The 18597-nt window shown below is 47.1% G+C and overlaps 1 protein-coding gene across 7 annotated transcripts in view; it reads right to left on the reverse strand.

The window, feature by feature from the left end:
* NBEA (neurobeachin) overlaps positions 1-18597 on the reverse strand; it is a 1820918-nt gene that overhangs the window by 159901 nt on the left and 1642420 nt on the right. For all 7 annotated transcript variants that reach the window (XM_086935110.1, XM_086935108.1, XM_086935109.1 and 4 more), the window contains one exon: positions 9186-9353. In XM_086935110.1, the coding sequence (XP_086791236.1) occupies positions 9186-9353 (168 nt within the window). The remainder of the gene's footprint in view (positions 1-9185; positions 9354-18597) is intronic.

Genomic DNA, 18597 nt, shown 5'->3' on the forward strand with positions numbered 1-18597 from the left:
GAAACTCAGTCTGGACACTATGAATTGAAATGAATCTGGTCAACATCATAATTCATCAAGAACCACCACACAAGTCCAGATTTTTCTAATCAGAAACTGTTCCTATTAACTACAAGAGGTGTATATGGTATTTCTTTTGGTCCCCAGTAAAATAAGATTCTGAAGTCAAAAGATGTCCACCATACAAATTGGATCTTTGTGCCTGCCACACACTCTAATTAGATTTCACTCTTACCTAAAAGTCACCAAAATAGAGTTATACAAATAGTCAACAATTAAATATCCAGAAATGAATGGCCATATATGTTGGGCCTTGTAACAAATAATAGATGAAGTTTAAGCTTGGCCATGACTATTTGGAAGACAACAACGTATTTACCGATCTAGGGATGAATATGCCAAACACTAAGTGATTGAAATTACCCACCCAGTCCTGGAAAAACCAAAACAGAAGGCACAGGGAGTGCAATTCTCACTTCATAAGACTAGATGATCACACCATCTCTCCAAACGTTGCGAGAATCTATCTGCTATATTGCAAAGTATTATTGCAAGTGAGGCAGCGCTGTGTAGTCATGACTAGGATTCAGCGGGCTTTGGTAAGAGAGATATTTCTGATCTTCGTTCCAGTTTCCAACCTGGTACATTCTTCTACAGCAGAGCAGATGAGGAATTACCTAGTATGATAGTCACTAAAATACATGCTTCTCAGACTGTGACCTTGGGTGGTGTGGTATGGAAAAAACACCCGACTAAGGTCAAAACCACAAAAAGCCAGGAGGCCCTCTCAAAAAATCTAAAGGAGCTCTAATTTGCCAACTTGGTGTGTCGCTCTTGGGAATATCAGGAAAAACAAAGCATACTAATCAAAATGCTTAAAAAACAAAAGACAGACTTGTAGCACCAGGAAAGGCATCTAAAACATTGAATTTTTTTTCCCCTTGAAAAGACAAATTGTATATATCCATTCAGGATTCCAACAGCTATATATTTTGACCATGATAAACCCTAAATAGCAGTGAATCTTTTCCATGACAGGATGCAACTTCATTCTGTTGGCCACAAAACTTGTCAATATGGAAAACATTGCTAAATTCAAAGAGACCCTACAACAAAGCCCCTCTTTGACTCAGTTTCACTCTTCCCCTTTTTTACTCCCTCACTTCTTACCTCTGGCTCTCCTCCTTCAAAGATTTCAAATGGGTCCTGGTCAGGTCTAAGTAGCTCACCTATTCCTTGCTTTTCTTTTAGGGGCGTGAATTTTCTACTTAGAACTGAAAATGCAAAGGAATGCTGCGTGAATTAAATAATTATTCACACAAATTATATGAGACAATTTCACCAAGTGATAAGCCAAAATCACATTCAGGATCAAAAGGAGAGATGAAACCCACCGCATTGAGTAGGCTTCAAGCTCGTTTTTGGAGCCTCTGCACAGCCGATGTTCATTAGTGGGGGTGCAAACACCACAGGACATGAGCGGCAGACTTGCAATCGTTTGTGAGGCGCTGGAGAAATACACATTGTTTGGCACAAAGTCTCTGTGAAGGGTTGACCCCTACCTCGAGGGAACGGCGGAGCACTATGGACTCTTATCCCGTGAAGGACCGGAAGTGAACTCACCTAACCCCGGAAGTCATTCGACCGGATACCGGCAGGAGAGTAGAAAAGCCGACGACTCGGGGTTCCCAACAGCGAGCTCGTGGCAGGAGTTGGCAGACCTCGGAGAACCAGCAACGGAAGGACCGAAGGACCGGAAGGAAGAAGCAGACGAAGAAGACGTCTGGTGTGAGGACTGGTGGCGTCCCCAGGAGGTGGCTGGAGAGCGGCCGTAACTCACAGGAGAGTTACGGCGGGGCATGTGAGTACCTCGTTACCATTTTCCCCTGTTTCCACTGGTAGATGTGTACATAGTGTAGATAGCGCCTCGAACCACTTTCACTGTAAAAACGTGCACCGACACTGTATAGAACTGCGCACTTTTTCTTTCTCCCGTCCACGCACGCTTTCCCCCCTCTACCCGTTTCCCTCTCTTACCACAACCCAAACCCGTCACGTCCTACCAAACCCTCCACACACAGCCCCAGGTGTTGGTGTCAGTATTGAGATAAGTTTTGTTACCCCTGGACTAATCGCCCTGTTTTCGTTCTCTTTTCCTCCGAGTGACTCACCGTACCTACACCACGGAAAGACGACCGCAGCCCAGCAGCGAACATCCCTACGGAGCCTTCCCGAAAACCTCACCTCTACAACCCATCTGGATTTTCACCCGAACCTTCTCATCCATTGACCCGTGTTTCTTTTGTATGAACAATAAAGTTTTCGCTAATCATAGCGCACTGCATACGGCCTCCACGCCTGTTATTCCGGCCCGCCCTAAGCCCCGCTCCACAGTTGGTGTCAGAAGTGGGATCATCCGGAAGCATGGAGGCCGCAGTCAAACAACTAGCAGAAGGACAGGAACACCTAGGAAAACTGATGGAACAATTCCTTAAAACTGCAGAAGATGACCGGGGACAGCTGTACGATGTCCTAAAGGGTCAGGGCACAGCTCAGGATAAGACACTTGAGAAACTTGCAACAGTCATGGGACAACAAAAACCGATGGCCTCTCTTCCCTCTGTTGACCTGCAGAAATACGTAGCGGGAGAGGATCCCGATTTTTTCTTCACGAACTTTGAACGTTTGGCACAGGCCGCAGCCTAGCCCGCCGACCGTTGGGGTCATAACCTTGGTCCCCTACTAACCGGGGAACTACAGGCAGCGTATCAACAGGCAAACATACAAGGGGCAACACCGTACGAGGATATTAAGGCTTGTATTTTGGAACGGCTCGGGATTGATGACGAGACGTATAGGGTTCGTCTTCGTCAGGCTAAGGAGGGTCCACAAGAGAATCCCAGGGCGTTGTCCTTTCGGATAAAAGACTTGGCTAACCGATGGCTAAAACCGGCCACATCCAGTAAAGACGAGATACTGGCCAAGATTTATCTAGAGCAATTCCTCACCTCGCTACATCCTGCCACACAAAAGTGGGTGCGTCAACATGCACGACTTACTCTTGACAGTGCGGTTGAAATTGCTAGCGCATATAATCGAGCACAAGACTCCCAACGGGCAAAAGAAGAACATACCCCACGACCGAGTCATGGCAGTCATGTACGGCCACCAAGACCTCCACCTGTGCTCCGCAAACCGGAGCCGGTACCTCCAATGCCGTATCCAGTAATGCCGAGACCGCCACAACCCGGTCCGCAGTGTTATCATTGTGGAGGTTACGGACATATAGCACGCATATGCCCCCAGAAAGAAGAGCCGATGGAAATAGGTGTAGCTAAAAACTACGTATGTTTCAATGCTGAATCAGCTCCTCCACCCTTTCACTGTCCGATACAGATCAAGGGACACCAAATGATGGCGCTTGCTGACACAGGCTGCAGACACAGCGTGTTAAGACCCCAAGATCTCCCCCACTCTCCGGAACCTGTAACAGGAACTGTAGCCATCAAGTGTGTCCACGGAGACACAAAATGCTATCCAACGGCCAAAGTATATGTACAACATCCCAGTACTAGCGGGAGTTCCTTGACTGTCGGATTGGTTCCGAATCTTCCTGAAGAGGCTATATTAGGTAGCGATTATAGTGGTCTTCCTCACCTCCTACAGGATACCACAGACTCGCTAAAGAAATGGTGGGCTGAAGCACCTTTCTCAAGAGACTTCCCTGCTACAGAACATTCACCAAAACCCTTGAAATCCAAAACACAAAAGAAAAAAGAGAAAAGGGACTTCTCTTTGGCCTGTCCTGCACAAACGGATACCCATCCCTGGGAGACCGACAGAGAGTTTCGAGCCGCCCAACAGGAAGATCCGGTTCTCCAAGATGCATGGGGACGTGCTCTTCCCAACGAGGATCCATTGCAAGTAGGTCCTTATTTCTTCATAAAAAACTGACTCCTCTATAGGAAAGGGGGACCTCAGAAAAATGCACAGTTAGTCATTCCTGGACTATTTCGGGAGAAAGTACTCTTTTTGGCCCATAGTCATCTACTGGGAGGGCACTTCAGTGATGAGAAGACGGGGGAAGCCATATTAGAGAAGTTTTATTGGCCAGGAGTATATGCTGAGATTAAACGTTACTGTAGAGAGTGCCCGGTGTGCCAAAAAAATAGTCGGTATAGACCTCCAAGGGTTCCCCTCCAGCCTCTACCTCTAATTGACGTTCCTTTTTCTAGAGTGGGAATGGACCTTATAGGCCCCCTCTTACCATCCAGGAGTGGATGCAGGTACGCCCTAGTACTGGTGGATTACGCCACTCGCTTCCCTGAAGCAGTCCCTCTCCGTCAACCGACAACACAGAACATAGCTAAAGCCCTTATTGCCATCTTTTCTAGAGTGGGTTTTCCCAGAGAAATTTTAACCGATCAGGGTACTCCCTTTGTTTCCTCGCTAATGCGTCAGGTCTGTTCTACACTGGGAATCAAGCAAATAAAAACTTCCGCTTACCATCCCCAAACCGACGGTTTAGTCGAGCGCTATAATGCAACCCTAAAAACCACTCTAAAAAAACTGTTGGGACTAGAGAGTAAACGTTGGGAGGAAATGCTGCCCCTCGCTCTTTTTGCCATCCGCTGTAAAGTACAAAGCAGTACAGGCTACTCGCCATATGAATTATTGTATGGCCGGGCACCCAGAACCCTGTTGGATATGGCTCGCGAGGCTTGGGAGGCAGAGCCCGACCGGACTCGTCCTCTTCCAGAATACATTGAAAATCTAAAAACCCACTTAGGAGAGGTCCGTGAAATTGTCAAGCAGAACCTTGTCGCAGCACAATCCACTCAGAAAAACCAGTACGATAAGGGAACCAAACCAAGAGTATTTGTTCCAGGAGACCAGGTACTCCTTTTAATTCCCTCTTCGGACCATAAGCTATTGGGTCAGTGGCAGGGTCCGTTTACAATAGTAAGGCAAGTGACTCCAGTCACATACGAGGTTGAAACAGATGCCAATAGGGGAAACAACCAAATCTATCACATCAACCTCCTCAAGAAATGGGAGGGCCCACGTCCTGTTCTATCGGGTCGCGAATCCTTCTTGTTTGAAGGATGTTTCGACACCGGTTTGCCAGAACGACAGAAACAAGAGCTTTGTCGTTCACTGTTACCCCTACAAGCAGTCTTTTCATCCCTACCTGGGCATACCACTGTGGTAGAACACGCCATCCACACTGAACCAGGGAAAACGGTAAGGCAACGACCGTACCGTATTCCGGAAGCCCGTCGAGCTGTAATCAAAGAAGAAACGAACCAAATGCTAAAAATGGGTATCATCGAACCATCCAGCAGTAGTTGGAATTCGCCCATTGTTTTAGTCCCTAAACCCGATGGTTCTACACGGTTTTGTATTGACTTCAGGGAGGTGAATAAGATCTCCGCCTTTGATTCGTATCCTCTTCCTCGTGTGGACGAGATGGTAGAGCGAATAGGCAAAGCGAGGTACATTAGCACCCTTGATCTGTGTAAGGGCTATTGGCAGATTCCGCTGAAAGCCGAGGACAAACACAAGACCGCCTTCTCCACCCCCGAAGGCCTGTTCCATTTTAAGGTAATGCCCTTCGGCCTACATGGGGCCCCGGCGACCTTTCAGAGGGCCATGAATCAAGTCCTACGCCCTCATGCCCAGTATGCAGGTGCTTATCTTGATGACATCGTCATTTACAGTGACACTTGGAGACAACACCTATCCCATTTGTATTCAGTAGTCTCTTCTCTGGGCAAATACGGATTTACCATTAACCCGGCTAAAACCACATTAGCGGCTCAGAGTGTAAAATATCTCGGCTATTTGTTGGGTGAAGGACACATTCGTCCTCAAGAGAGCAAAGTAAAAACAATACAGGCGATACCCTTCCCAAAAACACGAAAAGATCTACGTGCCTTCCTGGGTATGTTGGGTTATTACAGGAGGTTCATTCCCAACTTTTCACAAGTGGCAGCTCCCCTAACGGATCTCCTCAAAAAGACCGCAAAAACAGAGGATACCCTCAAACAACCATCTCCTGTACTCCTGCGAGCCTTCAACCTCCTGAAGAAAGCCTTGACCTCTGAACCTGTGTTGATGAGTCCTGATTATAGTCAGCCTTTTATTTTGCAAACTGACGCGTCGGATCAAGGTCTAGGGGCAGTTCTGTCTCAAAAAGATTCTGAAGGAGCAGAGAAACCCATTCTGTATCTTAGCGGAAAACTGTTTCCCAGGGAAATCAACTATTCGGTTGTTGAAAAAGAAGCACTCGCTATTAAGTGGGCAGTGGAGAGTCTTCGCTACTACCTTGACGGTAGGGAATTCATTTTGTATACAGACCACGCTCCACTTGAATGGATGGCTCGCAACCGGGGACACAATGATCGAGTGCTTCGCTGGTTTCTTTCCCTCCAACCTTTCAGTTTTCGAACATTGCATCGAAAAGGCCTAGAACAGGGCAATGCAGACTATCTCTCCCGATATCCGCCACCCTCAAACCCTACAAGAAACACTCCTAGGGGAAGGGAATGTGAAGGGTTGACCCCTACCTCGAGGGAACGGCGGAGCACTATGGACTCTTATCCCTCCGGAACTACTCCTCTCTCTGTCTTCCCGCAGGCCCCATCGATAACCCGATGCAAGACGGACTAGAAACGTCCCTTCATGACCCCGGAAGTAGGGTCGATAGTGAAGGACCGGAAGTGAACTCACCTAACCCCGGAAGTCATTCGACCGGATACCGGCAGGAGAGTAGAAAAGCCGACGACTCGAACGACTCGGGATTCCCAACAGCGAGCTCGTGGCAGGAGTTGGCAGACCTCGGAGAACCAGCAACGGAAGGACCGAAGGACCGGAAGGAAGAAGCAGACGAAGAAGACGTCTGGTGTGAGGACTGGTGGCGTCCTCAGGAGGTGGCTGGAGAGCGGCCGTAACTCACAGGAGAGTTACGGCGGGGCATGTGAGTACCTCGTTACCATTTTCCCCTGTTTCCACTGGTAGATGTGTACATAGTGTAAATAGCGCCTCGAACCACTTTCACTGTAAAAACGTGCACCGACACTGTATAGAACTGCGCACTTTTTCTTTCTCCCGTCCACGCACGCTTTCCCCCCTCTACCCGTTTCCCTCTCTTACCACAACCCAAACCCGTCACGTCCTACCAAACCCTCCACACACAGCCCCAGGTGTTGGTGTCAGTATTGAGATAAGTTTTGTTACCCCTGGACTAATCGCCCTGTTTTCGTTCTCTTTTCCTCCGAGTGACTCACCGTACCTACACCACGGAAAGACGACCGCAGCCCAGCAGCGAACATCCCTACGGAGCCTTCCCGAAAACCTCACCTCTACAACCCATCTGGATTTTCACCCGAACCTTCTCATCCATTGACCCGTGTTTCTTTTGTATGAACAATAAAGTTTTCGCTAATCATAGCGCACTTCATACGGCCTCCACGCCTGTTATTCCGGCCCGCCCTAAGCCCCGCTCCACAGTCTCCTACCTAAGACCGCCCCTTTCCTCACATGGCGAAAAATGATTCAAAGTTGGCAAATCTACAAAATAAAAGTGGCAGATAGGCAGGGGCACTTCACAACACTGGGCCTGCATATGAACGGCACATAAGTGGTGGCACGTGAATGACACTCTACAGAGAGCAGGTGCTCTGTAGGCACGTAATGCGTTCTAATGCTTGACATGGGCAGTCGCATTCTGCCATTTGGTTATTGTCAGTGATTAACGATCTCTACCTGCACACCTACACCTTGAGGCAGTTTGGCCCATTACTCTGTGCTAGTTATATGTGGTTTACTTAACCAATCAGGAAACCTGTGACCTGGAGGTTCATCTCAAGAGGTGAGACCTTCACTTATAAAGAAGTGGCAATTTAAGCTATTGCACGTCTTATACAAATCCAACTACCATCACTTAGGATAATGTGACAAGGGCATCACTGGTTAAGGCCTAATTGCTCTGGTTATGTTCAAGCGAAAACTACTCAACATGGGCTCTGAGGACACTCACCTACTCCCTGCCAAACAGTCCATTGGACACAATTCAACTCGTCAACATACCATAGCCTTGCTCTCCAGTCCCTTATGACTCTCCACTTCCATGTCCACCACCCACAACACACTGGAGAACAAGTTTCTCCAATCTTGATCACAGTCTACTCCTACTGAGCAGAAGGCCATAACGCACTCTCATGATATCCCCTTAAATTGTTGAACCATGTGTGCATACATAAAAAGAAAGAGAAGAAATACTACCAGGCTTTGCTTTAATGTCTGCCACTTCCTCAGATCCAAATATCTAGATGCATTACTTTCCATATTTACAATATAAGGAAGCCTAGGTCACACAATAACAAAATTCATCATATCCTGTCCTAGCACATTATAGCCTTGTTTTTACCATGTGAATGCCCTGAAGAGAGCAATATAATATCTACACACCTGTACTGTGCACTCCACTAGCCCCATTGGTAGCCCTCCCACTAATTGAAGAGCCTATCTTGCATTCTCATCTCATTCATGCAATTTTAGAGGTGTCAAGAGTAAGACATCCTCCTCCAAGTTCAACTAGACAAGGCTCCTAGCGAGCTGTGGTTTCCCATCCCCTTCATTAAATAACTAATAAACAGTTAATTGGCATAAAAAGAAGGGTGCCTTCAGGAAACGAGCTTCAAATATTCTAATTGCTGCCAAATGCAAGGATGCACAGTTTGTAAAGGGTGCAAAGTACGAATGCTATCAAGGTTTCTGTTCATGCCTCGTGTCAATAAACCGGTGACTTTCGTGCTCCCCCTTCCTCAGTCTATGAAAGGGAAGGCACTGTAGCTTCCACTAAATCTGAAAAAAAAGCATTAAGTGAAAGGCTGGTGAAAATTATATAGCGCTAATTACTGCTTAAACAGTATCCTGGCGCTGTGCAGTCACTGAAAGTGCTCATGAACAATATCTGATCTCTATTGCTACTCCTGGCGTTTTGATGACTCAACGCCCCCCTAAGGCCGACTAGGTTCTCGTCCCATGCAAACTTTGTTCTTGCAGAACATGCACAACCATCTTGTTTGGTAAGAATGAATGTGACTAAAGGATTATTTCAACGGAACACGACCGCTGGGATTTAGAAAGCAATGACGGGCTAGCGGCCTCTTGTCACCTACCTCTCTCACCACCGGATCAGTGATGCTGTCGAGGTTCACGGAGCCTTCGTACGTGAGGTAGTGGAAGACATTTAGAGCCCGCACAGCCTCTGGCCCTCGCTGTTTGTATCCAAAAATGAGGTCAATCCACTGATGTAGTTGGCACGAGACAAATTCACTTTCCAGGGCCTGTAGAATGAAAAGAGATGGAACCTAAGATTTTATCCATGATACTAGAAGACAACGTAAAAAGTAACAAATACATTGATTTAACTTAGGCCAACAAACTGGAAACTCACGCAGTTTTTAAAAATAACTAACGCCAAATTCACAACCTCTGATTGTTAAAAATTGGTGCATTTGGAGTATGTGTAAGGTCACAGAGAGAATTTGGATGTACAAAAACCACTAACTAACTTGCACACACACATTTTGTCCCCACAAATTCTGCGATCGGGGGTATGCGCTGTAGTGCATCTTGGGCAGATTACAGTTTATCCTTCATTCACAGACGGATGCATTCCTATCTGAGACTGGGGCGCCTTCCTCTCCCGCTCCACCAGCCCCGACCTAGTGCACAAATAAATAGGAAAAGACGTAATGCAGACACAGGAGAAAACTCTCTTGTATGCATTGAAGAACCCTGCTCCACGACTAGTGGAATATATGAGTGGTAGAATACCGTCACATTCCTACCCCTGACATCGAGGTATATGTATATTATATATCTATCATCTTATTTAGATTCACCATCTTTATACAGTAACACAATAATAACACAACAGTCGACAGAAGTTCGGAGTTTACATCTACTTACACATAAAACCCAGCCACCGCCCATCAGGCAAGACATTGATAAGCCATTAATTTCCCCCACATCCGCTCATATTTCTTGGGGCAGCCTCATGAGTTATCAACCAGTTATTCGAGGTCGGCACACCAGTCCAATGCTGTGCCCCAGCTTGCCAGCGGAGTGGGGCTGGGGGAGTGCCAATGTTTGGTTATATCACATTTGGTCAATACTGTCCCGATACCAAAAGTGTCCAATCCCCCTTAGAACTGCAAAGTCCCAACAGTGCTATCCTCGAGGAGGGCTCAATGACTTCACCCAGTTCCCCATAAATCTCTGTGTGTGAACATCTTCCTCCAGTATCCCAGGATGACTGGACAATCCCACATCGTGCGATAGAGGGGTGCTTCTGCCCCTTGGCACAAATTGCATGTGGCTAGTTAGTTGGATTACTATAAGTGCATGGGTGTGAAATATGTTGCTTGTAATTAGTTGAACTGAATGAACCGGAGTTTGGAAGGGATCACAAATACTATGGTAGACATGCACGCGTCCCTCCAATCCGGCCCATCTAAAGGGCTCGCCCACTGGAGGGACGAGTGCATGCCCCATTAGGCTTTGAGGTTCAGGAGAGAACCGGGGAAGTTGCTGATCAGAGATATGTAGAAATTTGAGCTACTCGATCTGTCGATGGGGCCCATAAAAGGTTATGCCTGTAGAGAGTTACACTCTGGTATAGATTCCAGAAGTGAGTGGTGGGGGTTGGGTGTGTGTGCCTTAACTGCAAGTAATGGTACAACTGTGACTTATACGGGTAATATTACTCCTGGAGTTTCCCTAAAGGACCCCAAGTGGGATCCCTACTGGAGGTCTCCTAGCTTTGAGATCCCAATGAGGTCCCACCGTCTAAAGCCATCTGGTTGAGCAGTGTGGTGTAACCAACTACTGGTCCATAGGGGTGTTTCAAGGGTGATTTTCCGATCTCAACTCATCATCCTCAGGTCCTAGCACCACAACCCGATGACCGTTCTTGTAATGTCAGCTAATGATCAGGGTATCGGGCCTCCATACAGAATGTTGAGTATTAGTTCTCATACCACTAGGGCCACATCAAGCTGAACGCTGGGTCCCACCAATCCCCACTCTTCCAATCATTCCGGTTTAGAAATTGTGACACCCAGTAATATGCAAGCAACTCCACCATGTCCAAAACCCCATAATATGTAAAGCGGACACAGTGACTGTGTGCCACTTGGGCCGGCCTATCCAGCCTGAGAAAGGAGCTCATTTTTTAAGTCATTTTCCAGAACCAGGCTAGTGGTATCGGTAGAGGGATGTTCTGGAGTGTGTGTAGGATGCGTTGGAGCATCATTTTAAATAGTGGCAAGCTGCCTAGTATATTTAGTGGAAGTCTTGACCACGTGCCCAAGGTTGCTGACAGTCCAATGAGGACAGTTTTAGACTCCAGGTTAGGTTGGGCTCCCGGGCAATGTGCACTCTCAGATATTGGAAGCTCAACTTGTGGACCGACAGCCATGCATGCCAGTTCACCCCATCCTGATCTCCTTTGAGTGGGATCAGGAGAGACCTAGTAAAATTGACCTGTAGAGGTGATGCCTCTCTGTAAGCAAAGAACATCTGGAGAATATGGGGGCCAGTAAGGGAAGGCTGTGTGAGGATTAGAAGAATATAGTCTGGGTAAAGCAATATCCAGTCTCCCACTGCCAGTCCCCAATCAAAACCCCACACCTGGGATTCGCAATGGTCCCATGTCACCAGTGGCTCTACCGCTAGTGTAAATAAGAGGTGGGACACTGGGCATCCCTGTTGTGTGCCCCACCTGATTGGGAAGGGGCCAGAAAGGGTGTCATTCACACCGACCTGTGCCCTTGGGTGTGGGTATAGCACCACAACGTAAGAGATGAATCTCGGCCTAAAGCACAATTTTGGAATTACTTGGTCCATGAAGGACCAGTCAACAGAGATGAAGGTTTTTCGAAGCCAATCAATAACTGTGCGGCTGGGTCCCATATTTCAGCTAAGTGAGCTAGTTGCATCTGTGGATGCAGTGCCTCATGCGGAGTGGCATGAAGCCGCTTTTGTCCGGTTGGATAGGAGGGGAAAGAGACAGTTGCCAGTGCCTTGGCATAGATCTAGAGCTCCGAATTAATTAGCGAAATTGGTTGATATGCTTCACATCGATCTGTGGGATGACACACCGTGTGCAGCACTACAATGGTGGTCAAGTACAGCTAATGGGGAAATTGTCTTTATCGCCTCTTGGAACATGTCCATCATGGGGTCTGAGGAGCATCGCAGACCGTTAGTAGTACTCCATGGGTTAGCCATTTTGTCCCAGGGATTTCCCAGCATTTAGCTCATGAAGGGCTTGTCGAATTTCACTGGCATGTAAGGGCTATTCAAGTGCCCAGCATTTGGATGAGGGTCGACAATGGTTATGGGGAGGTACTTAATGAGTGGATGCAATGTCTCTCTGAAGGGCCACACATGGGAGGTATAAAGTTGCTGCAATTTATACTGCCCTCACCACTGTTGCCCCCTGGGCATCGATCACCCATGGGACTGTGTGAGGGATGGTATCTCTCACTGCTAGCCAGTAAAACAGTTTGCTCAATTTGGCGCCTACAACCTTTGGGTGACGCCTTCCGGAATTTAAAGACCTCATTGAAAGCTAGTTGGCAGAGTGATGCCCTGGCTGTAGTCAGGTGTCTGATTGTAGGCTCAGATGGCCGTCTGTTTAACAGCTCTAGGTTCATGATCTCAACTTCCAGGTTGGTCACCTGCTGACCCACCTCTCCTTCCTTGACCTTCAAGTAGGCCCTGGTTATGCCTCCCAAGGCAGCCTTTTCGGCTGCCCATAGAGTGCCAGGCAAAGAGACAGAATCTTTATTAATAGTTAGGAAGGAAAATAGGGCAGGTGCCTTCTCTCAAGGAGCTGATTTAAAGGGTGACCGGGGAGTGATACAAAATTCCCGGGGTAAAATGTGCAGGACAAATTAGGTACTGGCAGCAGGAGGAGGTCAATGTGTGAGTTTTGGGTGCTGTCAATGAGTGGGTGAATGCCCTTTTGCTGGGGTTCCACATTTTCCAGGCTTTATATACCCACATACCATCCTTGCAGACGGCCTCTGGACCCCCTCCTCCCTTTTCTCTGAACTCCTGCAGGGTCCATCTTTGGGTCTACCACATCAGCGAAATGCCCTCTTGCAATCCTGATGCCTGAGGGCAGTACTAGTATCAGGTCACAGAGCTTCACTAGTGCAACTTTGTTTTAAAGTGGGGGGGACGTAAACACCCCGGAAAGAGAGAGAGGGCACCCTTCCATGGTTCCCTCCACAATCAAGTACCTACCTAGTATATCATCAGGCAAAAATGGGACAGCTGTTTCCTGCAGGAGCATAACCACTGTAGTGAGGATACGGGATCAACTCCACACATTTCTATGTTAGCATAAGTGAGGTATATGCTTAAACGCCATTTTGCTGCTATTGCCGCTTTTGCACACAACACTATATGGCTCTCGTAAATAACATGCTTGCGCTCTTTCACGTGAGAACTGTCTGTTTTTCACAAATCTAGGCACGCTCTGTGCCCTCAGTCTGTACAGCGCGTCCAAGGTTGAATAACAATGTATGCTGTTAATTCATATTGAGCAGTCCCACACACATTAGACATAATAGAAAACGCAGCTGCTAAAGCTCGGGTGCTTTTAATATTGCATTGCATGCATGAGGAGGCACTTGGAGACAACCTTTCCAACATCGAGGAGCTGTTCTTGTCCTGGGATGTGATTCATTCCATCTGATCTTGGAGGTAGGGGGTCCACCATCAAAGCCTAGAGGTCTTCTTCAATTATTAATTAAAACTAGCTCCGAGCACAGGGAGGGTGGTAACGGCGCTAATCCTGTTTCCACTGTCATTTATAATATGATTTCCCCTTTTGTGTTTTATGGAATTGTAACAATGCTGATTGTATTATTCTTATGCATCTGTTTGTTAATATTGGCGAAAGTATTGCATCTTAGAGCACGTTAGTTAAAATAAACATTTTAAACTATACCGTGTCTCTGATTACTTGCGTTGTGGACTGGTATGAGAGTTAGAACGAAAGAGTTTTCTTGATTACCACTATTCCTACGAAGTTTCCTAAGTCGCATGTTCTAGGTTGTCTAATCATTGGTAGCTTCGCTGTAGTACGGAGAATGAATGAGACACTAATGCTAGTCGGATCGAGGTTCTAGGCACTGAGGTGGGTTTTTGGTACACCACAATACACCGAGGTCCTGGTTTCCTGCGCATAGTTCTGTGCATGAGCAGAATCCCTGCAACACCACGGGGTGTGCCTTTTGGCGAACTGCAGTCGGTTTGGTAGGGTCATTGTGGTCAATGACATTCCAGGTCACGATTGTAAACTAACGCATTGGGAACATGGCATCTGGAAGTTAGTTGGTATAAGCAACTACAATCTGTGTAGTAGACTTGTGTGTGGTAAGTGAGATGCTGTGGTGCACAAGAGGAAGGGTGGTGGTCCGGTAATGACTGGTGTGAGTAAAACAGACCTTTTAAACAAGAATAGGCCTAATCAGGCAAACATAGATAACTCCCTCTCACAAATACACCCTCCCCAAACTTCCCCCAGAAGCATCTGTTGCCCTTTAAACAAACTAGTTGGTTGTCCATATCGAAGTGTCCCACATAGGCTGGGCAGAGGCATCATATGAAAAGGATATTGCGGTGCTGATGGGAAATTATGTGTGTCTTTAGTCAAGAGTATCGTCCAATTCGGTGAGTGTCAGCTCCTGAAGAGAGGTTATTCATCGCTGTCTGCAGGATCCACATTGGCCCCCTTGCGCTGCTGACCGATCCAGGCCGGCACAGTTATCAGATGTGCCGCAAGGGAGGGTTTGGTTGCTCTAGAGTTGACACTGTTCAGTTGGCCAGTCCCATGCTGCCAAATGAATCACCTTGAGTTTTGCTGGATAAATGAGCATGTATTGCAGGTTGAGGGCCCTAAATTTCTGCTTGACCTTGTCAAAGGACTTCCTCGGCTGTTGTACTTGGTGTGTGTAATCGGAGAAGATCATTATGCTGTGAAATTGAAACAGCAGGTCTCTCACCCGACGAGCCTCATTCATGATCATATCTCTTTCTGTGTAATTGAGGAGCTTTGCTACAAGAGGGCATGGTGGGGTTTTGAGGGAGATGGGGGACATCTATGCCATGTGTCTGTGGGCACATTGTATGATGAAGCAGGACGGCATACAGTCCGTGGGGACCCATGATGCGATACAGTGTTTAACACCTTGGCTGCGGAGCATATTCCCCCTCCTGTGCTGAAAATGCTTGAATTCCATTGTTGATGACAAGGTCAGCTCGTCATGAGCACACGAGCACCGTGCCTCATGACGAGCTGAGCTCGTCATGAGCATGGAAAGGGTTAAGGAATGTCTCTGGGGCAGAAGCCTTCAGTTCCTCTGGAAATTTCACTAAGCAGAGGTTGCAGCATCCCGCTCGGTTTTCTGCATCCGCTGCTCAGTTCTCCAAGGTACATGTGGTGTTGGAAAGATGAGAAACCATACTTGAGAGTTCCTTCACTTTGTTTTCCAGTTGCGAGACGGTCAGTCACTCCGCGAAAATCCTGTTGAAGCAGTAACACCTCCAACCCCACTTCTCATATTATTGCTTCCAGGATCATTCAGTGGCCTATATAGCCTGCAAAATGGTGGAGGAGTCGATATTTCCCAATAGTTGTGAAGTCTCTCCTGAATGTCCAGTGGTCCCTTCTGCATCCTCTGCCGGGGTCGTAAATTTGGCAATTTTACATTGTGTTTGATGTATCGCTAAATTATCTCACGCCATCCTGGCCTGCATGGAGAGAAAAAAAAACAGGGGAGCGGAGCCTGAAGCACAGAAGGCCAAGAGGCACTTCCTTGCTGAACCTCTGGTCACAATAAGGGTTTTTTTCCCATGGGGCCCTGACCTACTTTACGGATGGGCAGCATAAGCAGCCCGATAGGCCACACATTTCTTCAGCTTACTAGTGCAGGATGTGCAGTGTCTCCGTGGTCTCAGTCACCGCAACTGGTCTGGGTTGGGTGTTCCAGGCAGCAGGCGAGTCCATGTGGCGAGGAGTCGGTCATTCTGGTGCGGGCTATGGGGCCTAGGATTACTTCAGCCGGCCCCATCCACTATGAAGCAGGCCTACTAATTCTTCTGTCATCCCGGGAGGGTCATGCCCCACCTTGCAGACCCAAGAGGCCTCACGAATGACGGTGGGCTACCCTCATCCATCTTGGTCTTTAGCGGGCCGAGCGAGCAGCGACCGCCATCTTGTCTTATTTGCTTCTCACTGCCGTCAATCCCGCCCGTGTCTACTTACGCTGGCCAGCACAATTTTTGGAGAGCAGACTCCTCTGCAGGCTCCATGGGAGTCGATGGACGGAATGAGGTTATTTAATTGTCTCCGTCAGCACGCAGGATCAACATACTGATCACCGGGGACAGGAGCTCAGTTAGACACGTATGTCATCATAAATGTAAATTTAAGCATTCACACATACAGAACACTATGGGCCTGCTCTCCATGGGTGAAAAGGGGGCGAATAAAAAACATAGCAGCGGATGTGCACCCACTGCTCTGTTATGTATGCAGGGGTGGGTGCGCAATGTAGGGCAGAACCTGCAGGTGGCGACCCTTAGCCAAAGAATATGCGGCTGCATATTGACATGGGACATTTTGCCCCTCACAAATGTGTACTCTCATATTCATGACTATGGGCCTGATTAAGAGTTTAGCGGTCTTGTAGCGGGCCGCCACGCCAGCGCCCCACTCGCATTGTATTCTGACTGGAACACAGGTCTGGCGATCCTGCGGCAGCAGTCCCACTGCGGTGCTTTTCTTAAGCTCATAGGAGAGCCTTTGAAAGGCACCACCACAGCCCGTTCCTGCATGGACCAAAATGTTGTGATTTTTTTTCCGTGCAGGAACAGGGGGTGAACACAGACGACGGGGGACACCATGTGCCCCCCTGCATGCACCTCCATATAAAGAGACAACAGGGGGCCCACCGAGGATCAAGGATCCCCAGCAATTACAGTGGTCGTGCAGTGCCAAACTTGGTATACGTCGGTTGGACAATGGTTTCGGCATTCCGTCGGACCACCAAACTTGTATCATGCCATATGTCTCTACTTGTGGACCAGTCATGTCCAGCAGGTAGGTCTTTCCATTTTTAAATAGCGGGGGCTCACCTTTAAGGATGGTGGGCTACAAGTAGAATTCTTGTCGAAATGAATTTTTCTCATCCTGAAAAGGAAATATGATTATCTCCTAGCGGGTGATTCAGTCATGTGAATATGTAAAGTTTGTGAAGTGTAGAAAAAGCAAGACCCGAAGAATTATTATTCATTCATGTGCAACTGCTGTTGATGTCAGCATTAAGGGGCTGCTCTGATTTATGCAGGTGTTTCTCATATGTACCATAATCCTTAAAAATGTAAATGAGTTTCGAGAAACCCGGTTTCTTATAGCGAGTCCTGCACCCTTACGGGTAACATCGACTGTCATCCACAGGGTATGTGTCTTACTGTTCAAGCCTTTCTCAGGAAGATTACACTGGTAAAAGAAATTGCAGAATGATCATGTTTTCTTCGTAGACAAAAAGTAGACAATAATTTTATTGCTGTCAGACAGCACTGCTCACCACAAATGGAAAAGGAGCAAAATAGCACACACGTACAATATGAAATGTTGTTATAAATGTTGCACAGAGTAACGATCAGGCTCGAGATTAAGTCTTGGTGTTATTGAGGGAAATGCCTGGGGTACAAGCCAAGTTACAAAAAGAAACGATCAGGGTGTGTCTGGAGGCTTTCTGTCGAAGAGTACCACTGATGCGCCTCTTACACCAGAAAGGTGTGCCACCTATCTGCTCTTTTCGAAGAGGGAAAGTTGCAAATGGACAATACACTCTTTTGGTTGGTTCAGTATTTATAAACTAAATAACAATAAGTCATTGCTTGGGGAACATCAATCTCCAGCGAGTGATTTGATGTGCTTATGGTCTGGTAACCAAAGAAGACAACACAACCAAGGCAAGAAACTAGCACACTTTCTTTGACTCGACAGATTTCGAACATGCCAAAAGTAGAGAGATGATGTAAGTAACAAATTCATTGATGTTTGGTGAGTAAATTGTAGCAATGATAAGACTCACCTGCAGAGAGCAAAGCAACCTTTGCCCACCATGCTGATTTATGGGCCTAAAGAGAAGATATGGTTTACAAGACAGGGGATTAAGGACACTCAAATATATTTGGCAACTATGCATAAAAAAAGCTGAGAATTTAGGATCCCACAGTAGAAAGCGTGTCCAGAATCAGTACAATGTTAGATTGTCTTAGGTTGTGATATACTGTTGAGGTCCATCACCAGGTTGCACTGAGAACAGTGGAGTTGTCTCTAAAATTCAAGAATGGTTGGCTTTTATCTATATGAATGAAGAAAATTCATTATGCATCACATACAACATAGCAGTCAAAATCAAATCAAAATTGAATAGTTAACTCATCTCACAGGCATGATTGAAAGTGATTTGTAAGAGGACATTAATGATGCAAATC

Source organism: Lissotriton vulgaris, chromosome 8, assembly GCF_964263255.1.
Source record: "Lissotriton vulgaris chromosome 8, aLisVul1.2, whole genome shotgun sequence".
Classification (NCBI taxonomy): domain Eukaryota; kingdom Metazoa; phylum Chordata; class Amphibia; order Caudata; family Salamandridae; genus Lissotriton; species Lissotriton vulgaris.